General features: G+C 46.7%; 1 protein-coding gene and 1 non-coding gene across 4 annotated transcripts in view; both read right to left on the bottom strand.

Annotated features, from left to right (window-relative positions):
- The window catches only part of IRF2 (interferon regulatory factor 2), an 84,232-nt gene that overhangs the window by 34,219 nt on the left and 26,295 nt on the right, over positions 1–23,718 (bottom strand). For all 3 annotated transcript variants that reach the window (XM_045988283.1, XM_045988300.1, XM_045988292.1), the window contains exon 2: positions 6,683–6,775. In XM_045988283.1, the coding sequence (XP_045844239.1) occupies positions 6,683–6,769 (87 nt within the window). In that variant the 5' untranslated portion in view covers positions 6,770–6,775. The remainder of the gene's footprint in view (positions 1–6,682; positions 6,776–23,718) is intronic.
- On the bottom strand, positions 18,985–19,089 carry LOC123937848. The gene has a single exon (XR_006817629.1). It is a non-coding gene; the product is annotated as a small nucleolar RNA U13 (small nucleolar RNA).

Below are 23,718 nucleotides of genomic sequence, written 5' to 3'. Positions count from 1 at the left end.
CCTCGTTCGGTCTGTCTCACCCACCGAGATAGCATGGTTTCAGGTTAGCCATTTCCAAAGAGCAGTGATCAGCCAAGGGCTGAGGGAAATTTTATTTTTTAACGTAGATGAAAATCAGAGCACAAAATCATAAGGCAGTTTTTGGTGTTGACGTGAAAATGAAAAAAATAAATTTATTTCGGTGAAAGAAACTTCTCCCGAAAGAGCGACCAGATCTAAAGGTTTACACTTAAACAGGCAGACCCTTTACAGAACCTGCTATTGCACATTTTTTTTTTTTTAAAGATTTTATTTATTTATTTGACAGAGAGAGACCACAAGTAGATAGAGAGGCAGGCAGAGAGAGAGAGAGGGAAGCAGGCTCCCTGCTGAGCAGAGAGCCCGATGCGGGACTCGATCCCAGGACCCTGAGATCATGACCTGAGCCGAAGGCAGCGGCTCAACCCACTGAGCCTAGGTCAGGGGAGTTCAGAGGGGACACAATCTAAAGTCTAGCTCATGAAACACAAAGTTGGTGCTGGTAAGTAGGTCTTTTTTTTTTTAAGATTTTATTTATTTATTTGACAGAGATTACAAGTAGGCAGAAAGGCAGGCAGAGAAAGAGAGAGAGAGAGAAAGAGAGAAGGAAACAGGCTCTCTACAGAGCGGAGAGCCTGATGTGGGGCTCGATCCCAGGACCCTGGGATCATGATCTGAGCTGAAGGCAGAGGCTTTAACCCACTGAGCCCCCCAGGCGCCCCTAAGTAGGTCTCTTTAAGCATTTGCACACGTGTAGTTACATGCACACACGCATGCTCTCACGCACACACCTACCAAACCACGTCTCACAGAAACTGTGCCCAAATCACGAACCCACAAACAGAGCGGCTAAACCTAGCAATCATCTACCATGTATCCACGGATCATCTTTCCTGGGCAAAAGGTCTGAGGGGACCTTTTTCGAAAGACGATAACTAAATGGCCAATAAGCACATGAAGACACCCAACACTGCGAAGCATCAGGCCAGTGCCAATCAAAACGACGACCAGATACCATTTCCTACCCCCAGGGTGGCTAGATTAAATTATTTAAATAATTAAATAAGAAGTTGGCGGTAATGAGGTGGAGAAACTGGAGCCTTCCTACATGGCTGGTGGGAATGTCACCCAGCATAGACACTGTGGAAACCAATCTGGCTATCCTTCAAAAAGTTACACACAGAATACCCACATGACCCAGTAATTTCACTCAAAGACTTATAAACGGGCGTCGAAACAAGTATTTATACATGAATGTTCAAAACAGCACTATTCACACTAGCCAAATGTCCACCAACTGATGAATGGATAAAGGAAATGTTGTACATGCATAAAATGGAATATTATTCAGTCACAAAAAGGAAGGCAGTGTTAACAGGTGCCACAACACGAATGACCCTTGAAGGTCACGTTCAGTGAAAGCAGCTTTCTACAAAAGGCCACATCGTGAACGGTTCCACTTAAATCCAAAGAGGCAGAAAGCAGATTAGTGAATACCTTTGCACAAGGAAAGGACGAGAAATGCTTTGCAATGGAAAGTGACCGCTTAATGGCCAAGTGTTTCCTTTCGGGGTGATGACAATTCTGGGATTATAGTCATGATGACTGTAGATAACATTGTGAGCAGACAAGTCCACCAAATTGCACATTCAAAAATAGATAAGTGGTAAATTAAACAGAAACCACGTGTAACTTTTTTTGGGCTGGGGTTTATAATAGAATTTATTTTTCTTCCTTATCTTTTTTTAAAAATTTTATTTTATTTCTTTTCAGTGTTCCAAAATTCATTGTTTATGCGCCACACCCAGCGCTCCATGCAATCTGTGCCCTCCTGAATACGTGTAACTTTTAACTAGTTTTTCATATTGCAAAAAATAAACTGCTACTAAACATATCACATCTCTCTCTCTCTTTTTTTTTTTTTTTAAGATGATGCTGAAAGACAAGGAAGGTAAAACTAGAAGAGATTCTGAGCAGCAAACATTCTGGTCTTCGGTCACTGTGTCCTATAGGACGGTGATGGTGTTGCTCCGTGTCTGTGTGGACCCCGGGCCATCAGTCTGTGCTACCAGAAGCCCTGGGTGCCCCATTCACAGAGGCTGTTCACACCGTGTTTGGAGAGACAGCATGTTCTAGACTCAACCCATGTTTATAGACAGAGGACTGTGCCCACCTGAGGGAAGGAGAGAGAAGCAGTGCTTGAGCTGACAAGAACATTTACGATTATCTTGAGGAATGCAGAACATACCTTGGCCCTACGTGGCAACTAGCTTTATTCATTTCCTCTGCCTCTTCTCTCCTCCAGTGTTTAGAAGATGTTCCGATTTACTCTGCTATTTTTGCTGGGGCTCCTCACCTTGTTCTGAGATGGCCTAACATTTAGACAAGCATGAGCCTGCTTTCAAAGTGAACAGAAGAATAAGGTCTGAAACTACCTGGTGACGCCACAGGCCCGGGGAGTGGCCTCGGCCCCCGGGGTCCAGGCGGATCTCCCACATGCAATGAGCATGTCAATAACCAGAGTGGAAATCGATCAGAGCTCCAAGAGAAACAATGAACCTGGTTGTGGCTGCCTCCTTCATTCCTCAAGAAATGGCCCAGAGAAACCACAAGCAAGCATTTGGACCAGCCCAACATGGACCTGGTCTCTTCGACAAGTCAAAGGCAAGAAGGGGGGAGAAAAAAGGGAGGGGTTACTGTTCATAATCAGGACAATCAGGAGACACTTCAAGGCTGAACAGCCTTCTCTGGATTCTGACTGAACTGATCAACTGTAAAAAACACATTCCGGGGAACACACAAGGCATGCCGAATATGGACGTGCGGTGATGATATTAAAAGTTATGATTAATGAGGAGTAATCTATGGTTAGTGGATTGATAATGGTATTGTGAACATACAGAAAATGGTCTTAAGTCTTAGAGACAGACATATGCTGTCACAGAGTTGCTTTCAAATGCCCCCGCCCACAGGAATATTCTAAATGTCAGTAATTTTTAAATCTGAATGTGAATTTTGAAAGCACAGGAGAATTTGCTATACTATTCTTTCTAGTCATTAGACAATTCAAACCTGCCATGGATGTTTATAAATACTCATAATAAGAAGTAACGGGCCCAAGCCAAGGCCTTCCGCACGGCCTTCCTCGCCGAACTTCCTCACTGCTCCCTCAGAGGACACATGCCATCACCGTCCTCCTCAGCATGCAGATGGAGACCAATTTAAGGCATTTATTAACCACCTATTTGTCTCTTACTAAGAATGTCCCAAATACGATGGACTCTCCACTTGACAGAAACATGCCAACTGCCAACCCAATGTTCTTAAGTCCATTTATCTTCACAGAACAAAGACCTGCTCACCAATGGTGCTCCTCTTCAAGTAAACATCGTTCTCTCATTTACGCATGGAACAGTGTTCACCCAGAACTTCCTCAGGTGCCCTAGCACTGAGCCAGCAAGCAGCAACATCAAGACAGGCCTGGCCCGCCCGCCGGGGCCGTCCAGCATGGAGTACTTCACCCCCAACACCAACACATTCCGAACAAGGCAGCTAAGGCGTAAGTGAATGACAAAGCCCCACAGTGATTTCTGAGTTATAACCAGTCTTCAGAGGGAGAAGAGATATTACAAAGACCTCAAACCACTCAACACACCATCGGGGACTCTCAGGCAGAATGCTTCTGAATAAGAAGGAAATAATAGGGGGCACCTGGGTGGCTCAGTCAGCTAAGCAACTGCTTTCAGCTCAGGTCATGATCCTGGGGTCCTGGGATGGAGCCCCACATCGGGCTCCCTGCTCAGCGGGGAGTCTGCTTCTCCTTCTCCCTCTACCCCCCCACCGCCCCCCTCTCTCTCATATAAATAAATAAAATCTTAAAAAAAAAAAAAGAAGATGGAAACAACAGTAAGGTCTCCAGTGAAATCTTTACATGGGCAGAAGAATGCCAAAGCCAAAGTTAATAGAAACCTATAAAAAGATGACCTGAGGAGGTGCAGGTATGGAGAGAAAACGTCCACAGTGACTGGGACAGCCCTGCCTGCACGCACAGACACAGCCACAGGCACATTCCACCCAGGCCAGGGCATGGCCTGCCTGACCGGTCCCCTGGCCCCTCAGCTCCCCCCTGGCCTCATGAGACGCGTCATCTGCTGAAGCCAAGGTCTGCTCACATTGAGGCCAAACCAGGTAGGTCAGGGGTCTCCTTTCCCTCCCTGCTGGAAGAGACCTCACAAGCCAGGGGCCGGGAGGACCACCTATGAGGGCCCAAGTGTTCCCACGCCCTTTCTAGTCGTCTATCAGAAAAACACGGACAGAGCGGACGGAAGAAAAGGTGTCTTAATGGAGAGTCCCGGTGAAGAAGCAACCACAAGAGGGTGGATTCGTTTCCCAGAGCTCTCCTAACAACTGACAACTGCCAGAAAGCGGGCAGCTTACACCACAGAAATCCATCCTACCACAGGTGTGGAGGCCAGCAATCTAGAAGCAAGATGTCAGCAGGGCCGCATTCCCCTCAGAGGCTGCAAAGACAATCTTTGCTGGACGCTTCTGGCTTCCGGTGGTCCCGGGCATTCCTTGGCTCATGGCTGCGTCTCGGTAATCTCAACATCTGTCTTCACGTGGCCTTCTGCTCTTCTGTCTTACGTGGACACTCGTCACTGGACTGGCCCAGCTAGATACCACGGGGTCATCCTGAGATCCTTCATCTTTTCCAAAGACCCTTTTTCCAAGTCAGCTCACGCCCACAGTTTCCGGGGCCGAGGGCGTGGATATATCGTTGTGGAGAGAGGGGGCGGGAGGCACAATTCAACCTACTAGAAGGACAGTTAACTGCGCCGTATCTAGTGCCTTCTCGTGCAGGGGACGCGATAACACGGTAAGTTTGCCCCTGCATCAGGGCAGCCAAAATTGGTGGATGTACTTTTTAAAAAGAAAAAAAAAATGACTTCTCTTCAGAAATCAGGAACTTCTGTTTCAATGTCACACTCTGTATCAATATAGGCGATGCCATCTTGTTCTTTAAATATAATCCTACTTGGGGCGCCTGGGTGGCTCGGTGGGTTAAGCCTCTGCCTTTGGCTCAGGTCATGATCCTGGGGTCCTGGGATCGAGCCCCACATTAGGCTCCCCGCTCAGTGGGGAGCTTGCTTCCTCTTCTCTCTCTCTGCCTCCCTCTCTGCCTACTTGTGATCTCTTCTGTCAAATAAATAAATAAAATCTTTAAAAATATATATATAATCCAACTTAATGTCTCTGTGCCTTGGCTTCCTTGCCTATAAAATGGAAAACATCACAGCATCTCCCCATTGTGGGGATTATGTGAGTCAACACACGTGTCTCGCTTAGAGGAGCAGCTGGCACTTCATAAGCATTAATTTTTATGATTATTATCATTATCGAGTACCCTATGTTTCTTCAATTCTCCTTGACGACAGTCTCCCCGCCCCTTCCTGTACCACCACCTGTGGCCTGCTAACCAAGCAGGCCAAGACCCGACCTGACTTCTTGTTTGCGTCTTTGGAGCAGGCTAATTACAAAACCCCTCCAGGATACAAATCTGAAACACCATGGATATAGCACGCCTAGAAAAAGAAACTATTTGCCCAGAGACCTTAAGATAAGGGGCCAGTTCCCATGGAGCGACTATATGGTTTACTTATTTCCATTCACTTGTTACCCTCACCTTGTTTCAGAAAAGGACCCACTGAAACCGTGCACTCAAATACAATACCATTATAGTTAAAATAAGTGAAAAGAAAAATAAGTGGGTGAGGGAAAAAGAAATAAGGCTGAGAGATATCTGAAAAGATAAGACGAAGCCAGGAGAGACAGGAGTAAGCACAATGTTACAGGACCCTCCACACTTGTTAGAAGTGGGCCACAATCAGGCTCGAGGCTCTCAAGCACGCCCTACGAGGAGAAAGCCTGACCAGCTGAATTATTCATCAGGTCCTTGAGATCAAAATGAGGAGGAGGCAGAAGAGGAAAAGGAAATTTACTCAGAAGAACTGCAATATTCCTGGTAGCGGGAGAGAAACTTCTCCCTTGGGCCCTCTTAAAGAAGGCGTGATATATTAGTGGCTTTCCTAGGTGATAACTATATATTTTCAGGTGTTCTTTATTTTGACAACCACTCTCTCCCTGTTTCACTCCTAACAGGTAGGATCAATGAGATTGAGAGTCTGAGGTTGACAAAGGGAGGATCTAGGTACGTGTGTGTGTGTGTGTGTGTACATGGAGGGTTGTAAATGACAGCCTGCTTTCTTAGGACCACATCACATGTTTCATGATAAAAAGAGGAGACTTTTTTTAAAGACGACAAACCAGAAAGTTCTCTTTACACAGACAATACTGAGAAGAGAGCCAAGAACTTTCTTTCCCAACACAGACCCCCAGAGTTTCCATGTTCTCCAATCCCAGAAGCCAGGAGAAGCAAGAGAGGCATTTAGAGAAGGAAGGGGGTCAGAATCATTAAAGAATAACACAGATCATTTTAGGTTGGTTGGTTTTGTAATTAATAAGCATAAGATTTTGAACACAAAGAACACAATTTTACTTTTTGGCCGTTTCCAGGCACATCTTAGTAAGGACCTCTCTCTCTCTCTTTCACACACACACACACACACACACACACACACACACACACGGGCACCCGCACACTTACCTTGTTAAGCCACTTCAGCCCGGGTATCGTATTTGAATTGATCTGTTCCTCCAGCCACGGGCGCATTCGCATCCTTTCCACTGGCATGGTACCCTTTGCAGAAGAAAAACACAGCATTAGGTAATTCTGCTAGCGATCGTCAGGTCTGACAAGTTCTACACCCCTGCCTGACCCTCTTCCGCTGTCCCCTTCCCCAAAATCACACAGCTGACGTGGTCAGGGGATAAGAGGGCCAGGTCGGGCCTGAGGGGGCCCTGCCCGCTGGGGCACACTCAGTCCCGAGGAGCCCTCTCAGTGGGGCGATGGTTCGGGCTAAGCCTGCTCTCAGCTGAGAAGGTTCCATGGGTGTAGGAGGCCTGGACTGGCAGAAAGTCTGGACACCCAAGTGACCTGGCCTAAAGAGAGATCTTAGCCCCATCCCAACCCGGTCGTGTTGATAGCAGACCCCTTCTGTATATCAGGCGGGTACTGGGGGAACCAGCAGTTTACAAGTAACTTTTGGGTGTTACCTTTCCAAGAGCCCAGGGTGGACCCAGCAGAACAGTTTTGGGAAACAGTGCTTAGAACCAACTCATGGCTCTCAGGCATCGAGGTGACAGAAATGTTCTGAACCACAAATGTTCATACTTGAATGTCGAAGAGCATCCATTCACTTGGTATGCTTTCTACTTTCAGAGCCCAGCGGCATCTTTGGCCTGGCTTCAGCTCGGGGCTCAGGTTCATGTCCTCTCGTGCTCCCTCCATCAAGGGTCTCCCATCATGGCCACCTCCCTGTGACCCGAGATCCTCCTCCCTTTCCTTTAACTAACCTTCCCTCTGGAAACGGCTGCCTGGTCTAAACACGGTTCTGGTACCAGCCCGCACACCGCCTCTCTTCCCTCCCTGCAGGTACATTTCTAGATAGTCTTTCCCGTGGCCACTCAAATACATCCCGAGTTCAGTCACTGACGAAGGGCTGTCTAGCACTCATCTTCATCCTATTTGCATGTAACTTAAATGGGATGTGGGATTCAAAAGCAAAGATGAGCTCCGTTCAAGCCTCCCCTCTACAAAACTTCATGGGCAATGCGACATCATCTTCTTTTCAACTCTTAGCTGTGTCTTCCTTCTTTACTCATTTCTTCCTCCAAAAATGAGCTCCGAAAACTCTACTGGGATGAACTTGGGTTGCAATGATCAAAGTCTCGGTCACCCTCTCTTCTAGCTTGCAGGAACTTCTCTCCCCTCCGTGCCTCCCCCAGTTCATGCCCGTGTGCGAGCATCACTATGTGAGCCATGTACGACCACAGCCTTGGCCTCGAGAGCCTGATGACGTTCTAGAACTCGACTCCAGAACCTGCACATCTCTCCCAGTTCAGATCTGTTGCAGGTGCCCCCTCAGAATCCTTGCTCACACGACGCTCTCTGCTCCTCCTTTCCAGGCCCTGCCCCTCCTCCCCCATCCTCCAAGACCCAGTTTCTGCCCTCCTGCTCCACAGGCCTTCCCAGACCACCCCAGCCTGAAGAAATCCTCCTCTTGGACTTCTCCAACAGTCACTGATCTTACATGGCTCATATGAAAAATCTAACATCGCTTGAGAGCAGACAAGCCGTGCTGTCTTTATTCTGTTCCGACTCTTGCCTGAACTATAAACTCTTGCACTGTGTACACCTCTCTTCCTAACCAAACTCTTCAGTTCTTTGAGAGCAGGAACTCTACCCCTTGTAGGTCTTTTTATTCCTATGAAGCCCAAACACTGTCTTCCACCCAGGAGATATTCAAACAAGATCCAGGCCAGTTCTGAAGGTCAGCCAAGCTGGGCTGCCATTGCTGGTTGGTCCTGTCCACTCATGTGGAGGCTTCAGGCCATGATTCTTTGAGATAAGTAGCAGGAAGCTCAGAGACCCCAGGGGGCACCCCCGGCACCGCTCCTCTTAGTGGTTCACAAGTCATTCTAGCACCTCGTGCATTCAATCCACCTTTTCAAGCTCATTTGTTGAGAACAATATTCCAGGAACAGGAAAAGGCAAGACATCCTCTAGCATCTAAAAACTCCTAGTCTAATAGGGGACAGGAAGGAAGAGATGACCATACCACGCGAAGAGTCCTGCGTAGAGAATGATACTAGAAAGCAGTTGGCAACAGGGAGGGTGCCAGAGACAGGGCCTGGAAAGCCATGCCTCGGGATTGTGGTCATCATCCCAAGACTGGAGGGGAAACTGGGGATTGATGAAAATGAATGAGACAAACGATTTTGTGGACAGTAAAGGGAAGAGTGGATGCCAAAATCCAGACCAGTACGCCACAGCAGTCCGCCATATTTAACGGGCACACAAACATTGACTTGGCAGGTCTAGGTGAGCCCTGTGATTCTCTACTTCTAATAAGCTCCAAAGTCCTTGGACCAGACTCTGAGGAGCAAGGCTCTAGATCGACTTCTATTTTTAATTACGAGCCCCCTGCTCTTCTCTGCTCTTCCTGAAAAGTCTGGTCATTCTGGCAGGCAGACCCCCTCCATTATGCTGAAAGTATCACGTTCTGTATCACCTGTCAGTCCATCCCTTATTTACATGCTGTGCCTTTCTAACAAGGACACAGCTCAGCCAAACCTCGGGCTCTCACTTACCTAGCCAAAATACCATGGAAATCACACACGTAAAAAATGTTCTAAATCTTGAGTCCGGACTGTCATTAATCATAAGCAGATTTTTAGGAAAAGCAAAGATGGCAAGTATCACCTTATCAGAGTAGGACAAACTCTGTTACAAAGGGTTTCTCTTATTTCAGGTTCTATGTTTCGTCTTGTTTTAAACACCTAGGACTTCCCCCAATGTTACACACCAAAAAAAACAAAAACAAAAACAAAAAACCTAATCCTTTTACATGAAGCTACTTCCTCTAATTATACTTGATCTTATAGCCTGGTCCTATGTCCCATACACTGAACAGGTAATGAATGACCAGTGGTCTCGCCATATGACACAGAAGAAAACAGGTTCCATCTGACATAGGTCTCCCATGACCATCACAAGTTGAATGCACATCCTGACCTCTGCGGAAGAAAGCGAAGGTGGAATTCTACATTGAGCCTAGAGCCAGAAACTCATCACTTAGTTTGATACAAAAAATAAATGAAATTTCCAAAGAATAAAAGGCTAGGAGGACAGTCACAGAGTCAGAGGCTAGATACTGAGAAAAGAGGCTTCCTTGGCATGCGTTTTCTAGCTTCTGTCAATGAAATTCACGGTGACAGATGGGTCTTCCTTCTGGAAGGCAAGTTTCCCATAGGCACCCGGTTCCATGGGCCACAGGAAACTTGAACAGAGTTGGGAAAGGTGTGGAACAGGTTAAAAAAGACAAAGACATGCTATTTTTGGCAAGAGAATCATATTCCACCAGAAATCAAAGACACTCGTGTCCCAGTCCTGACCTTGTCATTACTGGCATGTTTCTTTGGGCTAGTCACCCACCCTCTGGTCCGCACTCCAATGATGTAGGAAAATGAGAGGTTTCAAAAAGATAATTTCTCAAGTGATCTACGACTCTAGGAATCCTTTTGTGACATGAAGGCTCATAATCTGATTTACCTTTTGTGTAAGCTTCTATGCTTATATACTGGGTTGTTTTTAAGAGTAAAATGCTTGGGGCGCCTGGGTGGCTCAGTCAGTTAAGGGTCCGACTCTTGATTTCAGTTCAGGTCATGATCTCAGGCTCCTGGGATCGAGCCCCACATCCAGGTCCTCACTCAGCAGGGAGTCTGCTTAAGGATTCTCTCTCTCTCCTTCTATCCCCCTCCTGATCGCATGTGCTCTCTCTCTCTCTCTCAAATAAATATTTTATTAAGTGAAATGTGGAAATTATGGCTCTTCAAGCCTAAAATATGAATCATCTACCCTCGAGCCCGACGAAGGCACTTTCTAAAATCACCTATCATCACTCCTTTGAGATGTGGGTCTGGGATCATCTTTTAAAACCATGGTATCAGGGGCACCTGGGTGGCTCAGTGGGTTAAGCCGCTGCCTTCGGCTCAGGTCATGATCTCAGGGTCCTGGGATCGAGTCCCACATCGGGCTCTCTGCTCAGCGGAGAGCCTGCTTCCCTTCCTCTCTCTCTGCCTGCCTCTCTGTGATTTCTCTCTGTCAAATTAAAAAAAAAAAAAAAAATCTTTAAAACCATGGTATCAGCCTCTACATCAGTTCAGTACACGGTGGGTATTTAGAATATTACTGGCACCGGTGCTGCTGCGTGAACGCATGCAAGCTACTCCCCGAGACTCCTAGGAAGTGAACAGTCCCCCGTGAAGTTGACAATGGTAGGGTCACGCCCAGAGTCAGTAACGGCAGTCATGAATTTTAACCTAAATAACTGAATTTTGGATCTTGGAATCGTAACAGCAATGGCTACTATTTACTGAGCACATACTATATGCTAACCCATTACAACCCGAGTTTTTCAGAGTTTCTTGTATAATTCTTACAACCCTAGGAGGTAGGGACTTTAGTGTTCCATATTATAGATGACAGGATAGGTAAAGGAACTGCTGAAAGGCAATCTGCTGCTAGTCAGTAGGAGAGCCAAGACTCTCATTCTGATCTCCCTGAAACGCCCAAGCTTCAGAAACCCTAACACCTAGGGGCGCCCAGGTGCCTCAGTGGGTTAAAGCCTCTGCCTTCGGCTCAGGTCATGATCTCAGGGTCCTGGGATCGAGCCCCGCATGGGGCTCTCTGCTCAGCGGGGAGCCTGCTTCCTCCTCTCTCTCTGCCTGCCTCTCTGCCTACTCGTGATCTGTCTGTCAAATAAATAAATAAAATCTTAAAAAAAAAAAAAAAAAGAAACGCTAACACCCGCTTTTTTCTTACTCTAGAAAGCACTCAGTTATGTTGGTCTTTTAACTCTTCTACTTTAACTGAGCCTTTCCCAACTCCTGTCTGTTTTGCATACCACTGACATATTAAATTTCCTAAAATACCACTTAAATCATATTAATGTTCTGTTCCAGAGACTTCTAAACATCCCTGCTGGATTGAAGATAATAAAATCCTTGGCTGGGGGAGGCGGTGTGCTTTTGGTAATGACACAATAGGTAATTCAGACCTAACTCTCAAGGCGAATAACAAGAAAACCTACACAGAACATGTTTTTCAAATCTGTTTAGAAGAATCAGAGTACTAACAAGGCAGTAAAGAATTAGGAGAGCAGGATCTGGGAAAAGAAAGAAACCCAGGAAGGTAAGCCTGACATTTGGGGCATTCTTCTCCTAGCCTTGGGGCATCTGCTGATGCCTCCTACATCTGCTGATGTAGGAGGCTACAGGGCATGTAGAAACTGAGCAAAGCTTCTGACATGTTCTTTCATTCGGGGGACCAAGGGGGACCGGAAGTGAAGATCAGGACCTAAGTAGGAAAGGGAGTTCTGGAAACCAAACACACACACACACAAGCTTCATTTGGGATAAAACTAACTGGAAATAGACTAACCGCAAAGACAGAAGCCTAGCTTTGAATCACTTCAATCCCTGATCGAATTAAAATAATCCGGAACTCCCAGAAGTAAACGTAATCATATCTTGAGGAAGACAACATTATCCTAGGATTTATATTATCTCTGGAGTTTTTCATCCACACAATCAATATAGCTGAGAATACAAGGATAAAAGACAACAAAATAAAAAATCAATGAAATATGGACAATAAAAACAGACCCACAGGGATTCAGACACAGGTCTTAAACAGATTTAAGGGATACACAGATACCTAAAGTTTTCAGACACAGTTTTTGAGACAAGTATGCCTAACACCTTCAACAGCCTTTAAAACAAGTATGCCTACATAAAAGACAAGATGGACAATGCTGGCCAAGAACTAGAAACGAAAAAAGAAATTCTAGGACTAAAAGGTAAATAATTAAAATTAAGAACTCACCGGATGGGTTTACTAATAGATTAGACACCATGATTAAAAAACAAAACAAAACAAAACAAAACAAAACAAGAAGAAGACAGGTCAGAAGGAAATAAACAGAATGAAGCACTTAGAGACCAAAGGGTGAAAATGTTATCTTGCAACCACAAATTTAATAATTTACTACAAACCCCAAACAGACAAATACAAATAACGCCACACTACAGCACGCATGCTGGAAAACAAAACCATAGCAAAAAATCTTAAAGGAAGCCAGAGGAAAAAAAACAGGCATCACCTTCAAAGAACATATAACAAAACCCCAAGACCCAGAAGCTTTAGGGCGGCTACTCCGCAGAAACCATGGGAGACGGAAGACAATGGAAAGGTGTCTGTAATGTACTGAAAGAAAAAGCTGCTATTTTAAAAATCTGAGCTACGGCAAAAACAGCAGCCCCACAGCTCATCAGTTCCCAGTTGTAGGGGCACAGGAGGTGGGTCAAAATGAGGGAAGAGGGCAGGCGAGAGTGTGGGCGCTATGCCGCCAAGATGAGGGCTTCAGCGTGAGTCTGACCACAGCAGTGCTCCATCCCGTTTCTCCAGCACCCGCGACATTGATCTGCTCTTATTAGTAACCTGCCAGGGCTCTTGTCACCCCACAGCCGTGTGCCCGCCCCTCCTACCAGCCTACAGAAATGCAGCCCTTCTAACAAAAGCTAGCTCCAATCTCTTTTCATCTACGAAACCTCTCACCGCTCTAACCAGTGGACCCTCTCCTTCTATGGCATCCCAGTCATCCAAGGTATTGACAAATATTTATTACTAAACACACGTTTATTGCAAGGAACTCTGCTAAGTGCTAGGGAGGATTCAGAGATGTGTGAGACACGATCACTAGCCTCAAGGAATTAGTAAGTTAACTGGGGGGTATGAGACATAAATTCTATAAAGCGACCTAATAATACTCTAATTACGATAATAAAAGACTGCACTAGAGATCAGAAGGCGGTATACGAATAATTGCCAACTACGTGAACTAGTTCGTGAGGAATCCATAAATCGTCATGGGATGCGTTGGTAAGGCAAAGCTTTGCGGCACAGTTAAGAGCTTCTAGGATGGGGAAGAACAGTCCAGGCACGACAGGGCGGCAAGCGAGCCAGGCAAAGGCGAAGGCTGGTATAAAGGGCAGAGGCAGGACAGGGTAGGACGGGTTTGCGGATGTGGGCGGAGCAACGGACTTAGGCACCGGTGTGGGCGGAGCTGCGTGAGAATCAGCGAGCAGGTGAGCAGGTGAGCAGCGCGGGCTGGGTGGTTTACGGAAATCATCGCTCACCCACACACTGGCCGTTATCAGTTACATACTATTATCCCCATTTTAGGGAGGAGGAAAAGTATAGCTTGAAAAGGTAACTTAAAAAAAAAAATCCCTGTGTCTTTATCCCTGTAAAATGGGGATAAGACACTCTACCTCAGGGCGCCTGGGTGGCTCAGTGGGTTAAGCTGCTGCCTTCGGCTCAGGTCATGATCTCAGGGTCCTGGGATCGAGTCCCGCATCGGGCTCTCTGCTCAGCGGGGAGCCTGCTTCCCTCTCTCTCTCTCTCTCTGCCTGCCTCTCTGTCTATTGTGATTTCTCTCTGTCAAATAAATAAAATCTTAAAAAAAAAGAAAAAAGAAAACCATGTCCCAGCCACCTAAGCCCCTAGAAAAGGGACGGAGGCTTGTACCCCATCACCCAGCTTCTGTACAGAGCGTCCAAAAATACTGGCTGTGCGCCTGAGATTAGTCGTGTGCAGCAGTCACACAGGGGCAAACGGAGGCAAGGAGATGAGCCAGAGGCGACTGCTCCCAGGTCCAGGGCGCTGGCCGTGGGAATGCAAGCGACAACACCCGCGCAGGAATGTACTTGGGGCATTTCCTAATAACTTTTCCTGAGCATACGGTCATCTTTCCCCAAATGCGAGTGACTCTTGCATGAATATTCTACACTCCTCACACCGACCTTTGTACCCTTTTGGCAAAAGCTAAAAATTCCAGCTCAAAATTATGTGGATTGAGAGGAAGCTGGCGTTGCAAACTGAAAAGCCTCGCCATCACCATCGTCATCCTTGGCACCATCACCTGGTCCAAGTGCTTCCTAGGAATCAGTCCCTAGGCCAGGGGCTTTTCATGCATTACTTCATTTAATCTTCAAACACGCTAGATGAGGTAGTGTCTTTTTTTTTCTTTTTAAGATTTTTATTTATTTATTTGACAAAGATCACAAGTAGGCAGAGAGGCAGGCAGAGAGAGGGGAAGCAGGCTCCCTGCCAAGCAGAGAGCCCAATGAGGGGGCTCGATCCCAGGATCCTGGGATCATGACCTGAGCCGAAGGCAGAGGCTTTAACCTACTGAGTCACCCAGGTGCCCTGAGGTAGAGTGTCTTATCCCCATTTTACAGGTGAAGAAATGAAGCTGCTTACCAAGCTGCACAGCTATTAGGTGGTCAAGCTAGGATTTGAACCCAGATCCACCTGATACGAAAGAAGATTCCAGAAACCCCCCAGGCCAGTGTTTTTCAGACGCTGGGTCATGAAATCAATGTACGGCACTATAGTTTTCAGGTGTGTGAACACACAATACAAACGATGAGAGTTCCCCCAATAAGGGTAAGGTTGTTTTATTAAGCTTTTTTTTAAAACCAATTTTATCTTGTATTATCCTGGTACTATGGTTAAAAAGGGTATAAAACGCATTTTACTGGGCCAAATCGCTCCCCAGCTGTGTATACAGATGTGTGTACACACTTGTGGGTGGCTGGGGAGGGGGTCATAGTAGAAAGCAGGAAGCAGAAGAGAAGGATATAGCAAACATTAGAACCCTAAAGACTCCTGGAAGACAGAAGTGAAAAGCACGAGAGAGGTTTAACAGCAAGTGTCCGGCATGGAAAGATCGTGTTCAGAACTAAGTAACAGGGTGGGGTTTGAGACCGGTGCTGTTGGCAATCGTTAACACTTGTCTGCCTACAGCATTCCCACCACTTGGCACACTCTGGTGGGACCCTGGAGGATGAAGTCAGCAATTACCAGTCATGAAATCAGGAAGACATTTTAACCCTGGTTTGAGCACCAGACCCAGAAAAAACATGCCTCTCGCTGTACATGTTACCTGCACCAATGCAAAACCAACGTCAAAAGTTGTATTAAACTGCAGGAGTGTTGATACGCAAGGGAAATCAACTGTGTGATGTCTACTGTTGTCAGTGATGTAACCCTCATTCCAGGCACTTACTATTTTATTTTACTCAACTTTCGAAAGATGCGTGTCACAGATTCCTTTAATAATTTTAGTCTCTAAGCCACTTTTTCTCAAGGTTTTAAGCAATTCAACCATAGAATTCTCCATTCTCCTACTATGTGGGTTTTTCAAGAGCTCAACCTTGGAGCACCTGGGTGGCTCAGATGGTAAAGCGTCTGTCTTCGGCTCAGGTCATGATCTCTGGGTCCTGGGATCGAGACCCGCATCAGGCTCCCTGCTCACTGGGGAGCCTGCCCATCCCTCTCTCTTTCTTCCTTTGCCCCTCCTCCCTGCTCATTCTCTCCCTCTCTCTCTCTCTCTCAAATAAATAAAATCTTAAAAAAAAAAAAAGGAAAGAAAAGAAAAGAAAAGAAAGCTCGACCTTGAAAAACGGGGGCAGGATTGCCAGAAATGGCTACCCTCAATGTATCAGCACCACTCATTATACTTTTCCATTCACCTATACCAGCACCCCCCAAAATGCCGTGCTACATTAGTACCTGGGGAATTCTTTTTTTAAGATTTTATTTATTTATTTGACAGAGAGAGAGAGATTACAAGTAGGCAGAGAGGCAGGCGGGGTGGGGGGCGGGGAGAAGCAGGCCCTCCGCGGAGCAGAGAGCCCGATGCGGGGCTCGATGGCAGGACCACAAGATCATGACCTGAGCCGAAGGCAAATGCTTAACCTAACCCACTGAACCACCCAGGCACCCCATTACCTGGGGAATTAAAAAAAAAAAAAAAAAAGACTCCCTGGTCCCATCTTAGACTCACTAAATAAGAATTTCCAGGGATTAGGGACCAAGGATTTTTTTTTTAATCCCAGGGCAATTTGGATATGCTGCTACACAGATATCACAGTCATTCAGTCCCATCAGCTCAATGGCCTTCCAGATCCCGTATGTACAATAAACATCTCCAAATGAGTCATAGGAGAATGAGGACGCCAATGGTGAATAGATTTCATCATGAATAGAATATAAATACATAGGAAATTAGAATTCTAAAATGCCTTTAAATACCACGGAACAAGTTTCCCATACTGAGAATCATCCAAATTATAGTTTTGCATATTCACCGTTCCACCCACAATTTTCTTATTGGACGTGTTTTCTATATCCTTTCAGAAGATATTACCATAGCTATTTTTAAAAAGTTTCCCTGTCTCTGACCACAAACTGCTCTGGTCCCTGAAACAGGGTGATTGAGCCTCTGATAGTAACTCTGATAGCATCACTGCAACCGAAACTGACTGATGGCCTCCACGTGTGTGCTCGAAAGACACCAAAACGTATCACTGGTTTTTCGTACTGTTGGTGAGCCAACGGTCATTCTAGGAAACAGTGCTCAGTGCGGCCTAAAGAGAACAAGGGTTCTCTCCATCCAGAGAGCAAGACTGGAAGGAAAGAGGGGACACAATCTGTCTATGTAGACCTGTGCTTTTTGGAGAGGGGGCCCAGAGCCCTGCCCTCCATCCCTGCCTAACGAGCCGCACTCCCCCGTCCCCTCTCCCCAGAGAGCCCACTCTCTGCCCAACACAGCTACTCTAGCACTTCTCCCCTACAAATGGGTCTCACTTCCTCCCTCTTGCTTGCTCATGTGACACAAACTCATGCCTGGGCCGAATAAGGCCCAGTCCTGACACCACCATGACACACTGATGGTTTATCACCTCCCCTGAGCATTCAAATTCCTGCATGTCTTTTTTTTGCTTCTCCCTCATCAGCCCCTGCCGCTGTTCCCCACGGGAGCGATCTTGGATCTTTCCATCCTCGCGCTGCCTAATTCACCTTCACACTCGTTGATCCCAGCAAAGGCTCCTGCCTCTCCCTTCAGAGAGAACAACAGACGCCACCGGGCTCTTCTTTCTGAATTTCTGACTCCTCTCCCGCTTCAAACTTATCTGGACTTCCATACCCTCCTTTTTTCCTTCTCAGACCAGGTAGGTAGTGATACCACTCTTTGCAAGGGGAACATGGAAGGTTTGAGAGGAGAAATAATGAGATTGGTTTGGGTCTGTTGGCTTTGAGATATCTTTGCGATATCAAAAAAAAAAAAAAAAAAAAAAGTGTTGTGTGGGCCAATAGCTCCATCGAGGTTAGAGCTCTGGAGAAAGGCCTAGCCTGGAACTAGCCAGCCAGCCCACCCTCTTTGCAAACTTCCCTTGAACTCCTAAACACTGCCTCCAACATATATCCCATGCTCCTCTCAAGCTGGACACCTGGGTTAACATTGCTACATATATTAGCATGTACATCTGTGTTGTCTTCTGCTTTGCATCCAGCAGGCACCTGATAAATACAGACCAGCCCTATCCTGCAATTCTGCACACGTTCTGTCCCCACACAGTCCAACAAGGGAGCCACCAGCCACATGTGGCTCCCGAACTCCTGAACTGTGGCTGGTGTGAGTGAGGGTCCCCAACGATGGACAGGGAGTTTCAAGGCCAGTTCGAGTTTTTCCAAATCACAGTGAGTGCTCAGGTGTCTGGTCAAAACAAAATGTCTGCCTAGGACACCCTAGTGGCGTTTCTGAAGAGGCAGGTTTGCCACCTGACACTGAATCTGCTTTATTTTGAGAAAAGCCTGGGGTTTTTGTTGTTGTTGTTTGCTTGATTGTTTTTTCTGGGTTTTTTGGTTTTTGTGTTGTTTTGGGGTGTTTTTGTTTTTGTATTTGTTGTTGTTGTTGTGGGTCTTTTGTATTGTTTTGTTTTTGTTTTTGTTTTTTTTTTTGAGAAAATTCTGGTTTTAAAAGGCCTGACTCACACTCTGCAGGCTTAATCACCTTTTGGAAGGCAACCTGTCGGAAAGTGAGGGAGCTTCCGCGTGAGTAATTCGTATCCCTGTCCCGACCTGCAGGCCCCTGGAAACACCACCAGCTGGCAGGTCCAGAGCATGCAGGATCCCATGCTACGTGACAAGACAGGAGCAACAGCCGGTGAGTCTTAAGTGCGCAACAGTGTGAGGCCAGCTCTCAGCTTGTTTTATTAGTTCATCTGATTTACCTCCATCCTGTATGGCAGGAGCTCCCAGAATCTCCATTTTACAGATGAAGAAACTGAGACACGGAAGGTTAATAAGTAACTTGCCCAAGGTCCCAGATCTACGGAGTGGCTGAGTTCACATTTTTTTTTTTTTTTTTTTTTTCACATCAGATGGGTAACGTGCCTAGGTCGTAACAAGGTTTAGAGGGTGGCACATGTCTCACAGTAGCGTGCACACCCAATCAGCATGCTTATGAACTACAAAAGGATCCTGAGTTCACATCTTTAAACACAAGGGATCTGAGGCCCTTACCTGACCTTTGGACCAGGAGGCCAAATTAGGATCCACATAAAGAGGCATGGAGGGCCCAGTACCTCCCAGTCTGACACAGTGTCCGCACTGGGAGCCTGTTCTGAAGGGGCTCCCTGAGCCCAGACAGCCCCATGGCCAGTAAGCACTGCTCCAGCCACGCTGGTCTGTCCGATGCACTGAAAGCAGCTTCCCGACCTGCATTACCCAGCACACCCCCCATTAATCCGCACTTCCTGTCCCTCTTGCTGCCTATCCTGGCTGGTGGAAATCAGCAAGACGCACTGCCTATCCTGTCCAGCCAGAGCTTCATTTTTGCAATTTGTACTGGGAGAACAGTAGTCCGCCACTCCAGAATAGAACCATCTCCCTCCGTTCCGCCCCTTCACTTCTACCTCTATCTCCTCTTTAAAAAAGCCACAGGAGAGAACCGGAGGGTTTGTTATCTGTGTCTGTCCCTGGGTGCATTCCCCGGTTGTTTTCCTTTCTGCTTCTGCCATAAGGCAGGGTCACCTGGTCCCGAGCATGGGCCACCTGAGTCCTGGGTGGTCTGTAGAAAGGGAGGGAGGAAGAAAGTGAGCTACGCCCAGCCTATTCTTTTTTCTTCTTCTTCCTTTTTCTTTTTTTTTTTAATCAATTAATTGCCATATAGTGTATCCCTAGTTTCAGAGGTAGATTTTAGAGATTCGTCGGTTGTATATAACACCCAGTGCTCATTACGTCCTGTGCCCTCCTTAATGTCCATCACCCTGTTATCCCATCCCCCCAACCCCTTCCCCTCCAGCAGCCCTCAGTTTGTTTCCTAGAGTTGAATCTCTTACAGTTTGTCTCCCTCTCTGATTTCATCTTATTTTTCCTTCTCTTCCCTTATGCTCATCTGTTGTTCCTTTAATTCCACGATGAGGGATTCTTGATGAGCCCCAAGAACTATTTCGGGAGCACCTGTAAGACCCACAGACACTCTACCTCAACGCACATTTTGCATGAACATTTCTGTAAGGTCCTGAAAACCGCTCAGGTGGTAAGCATTTGGGTATTGGTCAATTTGCACCCTGGCCGTGTGTATGGAGAGCAAACATGAGCTGTGAAGGCATTTTGCTTCTCCCTCACTTTTAGGATCAAGACCTCTAACAAGAGCCAACCCTCATGCCCGCAAACGCCATGCCAACCTGCCTACATCCGTACATCCCTCCACACCATGTGTGTCCTACATCCGTCCACACCAACTCACTCCCCTTTTGGAACGAAGGGCCGGTTTTAAATCCACCCTTCCCCAAAAGCTTTCCCTGAACAATGCAGGTTCAACTCATATGGCAATAGCCTTCCTGCTCGTACAGAGAGAATGGCCCCTAGAAATAGCTGGATGTTAATGATAATTGATCTTGTCTGACTCTTCGCTAATTAAGTTGACCTGGAACTTCCCAATAAGTGATTACGATTGCCAAAGGACCTCGCACTATCTTTATTTGTCATTGACTAGCACAGTGGCCACGATGCACGGCTGACAGGCACCATGACTTGGGGACAGCATGACCATACGAGTGGGGTGAGACCTGGGAAGCCTTGGAGGCTCCTGTGTCCCAAGGAGCTACTGCCACATCCTTATCACCATGCCCTGCATGAGACTAGAACTGAGGAGTTGTGACCCCACTTAAGAATTCAACCTGTCATTCCTCTATAAAGTCAGAAATCTCTTTAGTCCCACCACTTTTTCCACAATTAGAGGGGGCACAAAGGTCTGGGAGTAGTTCCCTTAGCCACCCTGGCCATTCCCCAGGGCACTGCTTCAGGAACCAAATGCAGAGGGGAACAGAACCCCAGATTCTTAAGCCTCAGTATTCTCATCTGTAAAATGGGGACAGTTTGTGGTAGGATTAATAAGATGTGTAAAGTGCCTCGCCTATATTTAATAATTAATGGTTTCCACAGACACAAATCTTTGGTCAGGGGTATTTGATGGAGTATCATTTCCAACACCCCAAAATGTAAACTGATCCAAATACCAGACAGTAGGGACACGGTTACATAATATGCGGTAGACTCAAATAATGAAAAACCAAAACTCTAGAAGAGTACTTCATCTGCATGGGAAAGGGATCAGCATACATATATTAACACAGAGCTAATATATTTAAATATATATTCTATGTATTTTTATCTATTCCATCAAAATGATATATAAGTTAATATAGTTCAGAACACAATACTAGTAAATGAAAAAAAAAAAAAGCAAGCAGAGCAGCGCACTTCCAGAATATGCTGAGTCGGGGTGCTGACACAGGGCACCCCTCTTGACCACGGCCAGAACTCGCCGCCCACACACACACGCTCTAGCCGACTCCCATAGCAGCCGGCGCCTGGCAAAGGATGGACCCCATGCATCAAGACATAGCTGTTTGGCCTGGAACTCGGTGGCCAGGGGCCAGGGGAGCCCCCCAACCCCAGAGGTACCAGACCAGGTGAAGAAGTTTGCTCAACAGTGAGTAAAACGCTGTCCTCCATTACAGCACAGGGTGTCTGGGGGCGGGGAACAGTCCCCAGGAGGAATCCTAAAGCCACATCCTAATGAGTGCCATCCTGTGTTCACTCCAAGTCCTGAGGTTTCCAACAGCCCTGATGGCAGCACAGTGCTCTAATTTTAGATTAGAGAATAAGTACAGTATGGCAATAAAGAACATTCTTCTCAGAATGACAGGGTTCCCATCTCGCCTTCCTGCCCTTGCCCTGCCTTCACAGATGATGTCGTCCAAAAGCCTGTTAGCCAGAACCATGCAAAGCCGACGTACTGTGTTGAAGAGTGCGGCCCCCAAATTCATGTCCACCCAGAACCTTGGATATAACCTTATTTGGAAATAGGGTCCTTGCAGATATTGATCAAGTTAAAATCAGGTCATACTAGGTTAGGACCCAACACGACTGGTGTCCTTACAAGAAGAGGGAAGTCTCGGGGCGCCTGGCTGGCTCAGTGGGTTGAAGCCTCTGCCTTCAGCTCAGGTCATGGTTCTGGGGTCCTGGGATTGAGCCCCGCGTCGGGTTCCCTGCTCACGGGGAGCCTGCTTCCCTTCCTCCCTCTCTGCCTGCCTCTCTGCCTACTTGTGATCTCTGTCTGTCAAATAAATAAATAAAATCTTAAAAAAAAAAAAAAAAAGAAGAAGAGGGAAGTCTGGACAGACGACACATAGAGGGGGAGAAGGCCGTATGAAGACAGAGATGGGGGTCAGGGGGAGCCTCCATAAGGCAAGGAACACCAAAGACCACGAGCCGCCACCAAGGTGAGGAGAGAAGCAGGGAGCAGTTCTCCCTGAGAGCCCCCAGAAGAAACCACCCTGCCAACGCCCTGATTTCAGACTTCCAGCCTCCAGAACTGTGAGACCATGAATTTGTGTTGTTTAAATCACCCAGTTTTGTGGTACTGTATGGCAGCCGTAACAATCTGAAAGCAGACATTTGGGGAGCAGCACAGAAGCATGCCAATGTGGGGTCCTGGCACAAAGAGAGGGTCTCCCCTTGACATAAAGAGCGGAAGCTGTGTTACATAGCGTGGGGAGCACTGAAGCCCATGTGGGGCAGCGAGGATAGACACTGGGGGAGATGGCAGCCTGGAATGGGGTGTCAGGGCCCAAGTAGGGTGACTAGGCCCCCTGGTTCTCATCCAGAACAGAGCAGGCTGAGTAATGAGGTGGGGGGCAAGCTTATTTCCATGGGGAGGCCGTGGGGATGTGCAATGAGATACATACAGGTAATAGAGTAATTAGTTAATATAGTAAGGATAATGGGAGCCAGGTTTATCACTTTGGGATACAGAAGTTCAAATATAGAAAGAAATCTAGAATAACTCTGGGTGTTGGAACAGAGTAAGGGCTGAGTTCATAGTTCATCATGTATCTCAATAAATACAGAACTAAATATAGATGTAAAAATCTGTGTCTGGGGGGTGCCTGGGTGGCTCAGTGGGTTAAAGCCTCTGCCTTCGGCTCAGGTCATGACCCCGGGGTCCTGGGATGGAGCCCCACATCGGGCTCTCTGATCAGCAGGGAGCCTGTTTCTCCTCCTCTCTCTCTCTGTCTGCCTCTCTGCCTACTTATGATCTCTGCCTGTCAAATAAATAAATACAATCTTTAAAAAAAAAATCTGTGTCTGCATACAGTACATACACTCCCTGTCCACTAAGAGGGTCTGAGGGCGGCAACATACCATTGGTGAGCACACATAATGTCCCAATCTTAGTTTCTAATAACATTCTCCACTCGAAGGAATCAGGGCTTCATGGGAAAATGGCTGATTGGGCATGGAATGCAAAAGATGAGCATAAACCATTTTGGAGGACCAGAAAGACGTGTCCAAAGAACTCTGGGGACACAGCAAGAGGACAGAGCAGGCAAATTGCGGACAATCTGAACACTGAAATACTCATAAAAGTGTGTTAAGGTCCACTGAATAAAATAGGGATCAATGAAAAAGTAAACAATATAAAATAAAATATAAAGCAGAATGCCAGGTAGTAAGCATAAACAGAGTATAGAACCAGAAATCACCACTTGACAGCTACCGAAGAAATAACCACCAGCAAACACCAACGGATGCTAAAA

Source organism: Meles meles, chromosome 2, assembly GCF_922984935.1.
Source record: "Meles meles chromosome 2, mMelMel3.1 paternal haplotype, whole genome shotgun sequence".
NCBI classification, from domain to species: domain Eukaryota; kingdom Metazoa; phylum Chordata; class Mammalia; order Carnivora; family Mustelidae; genus Meles; species Meles meles.
This window is presented reverse-complemented; position numbering and strand designations above follow the sequence as displayed.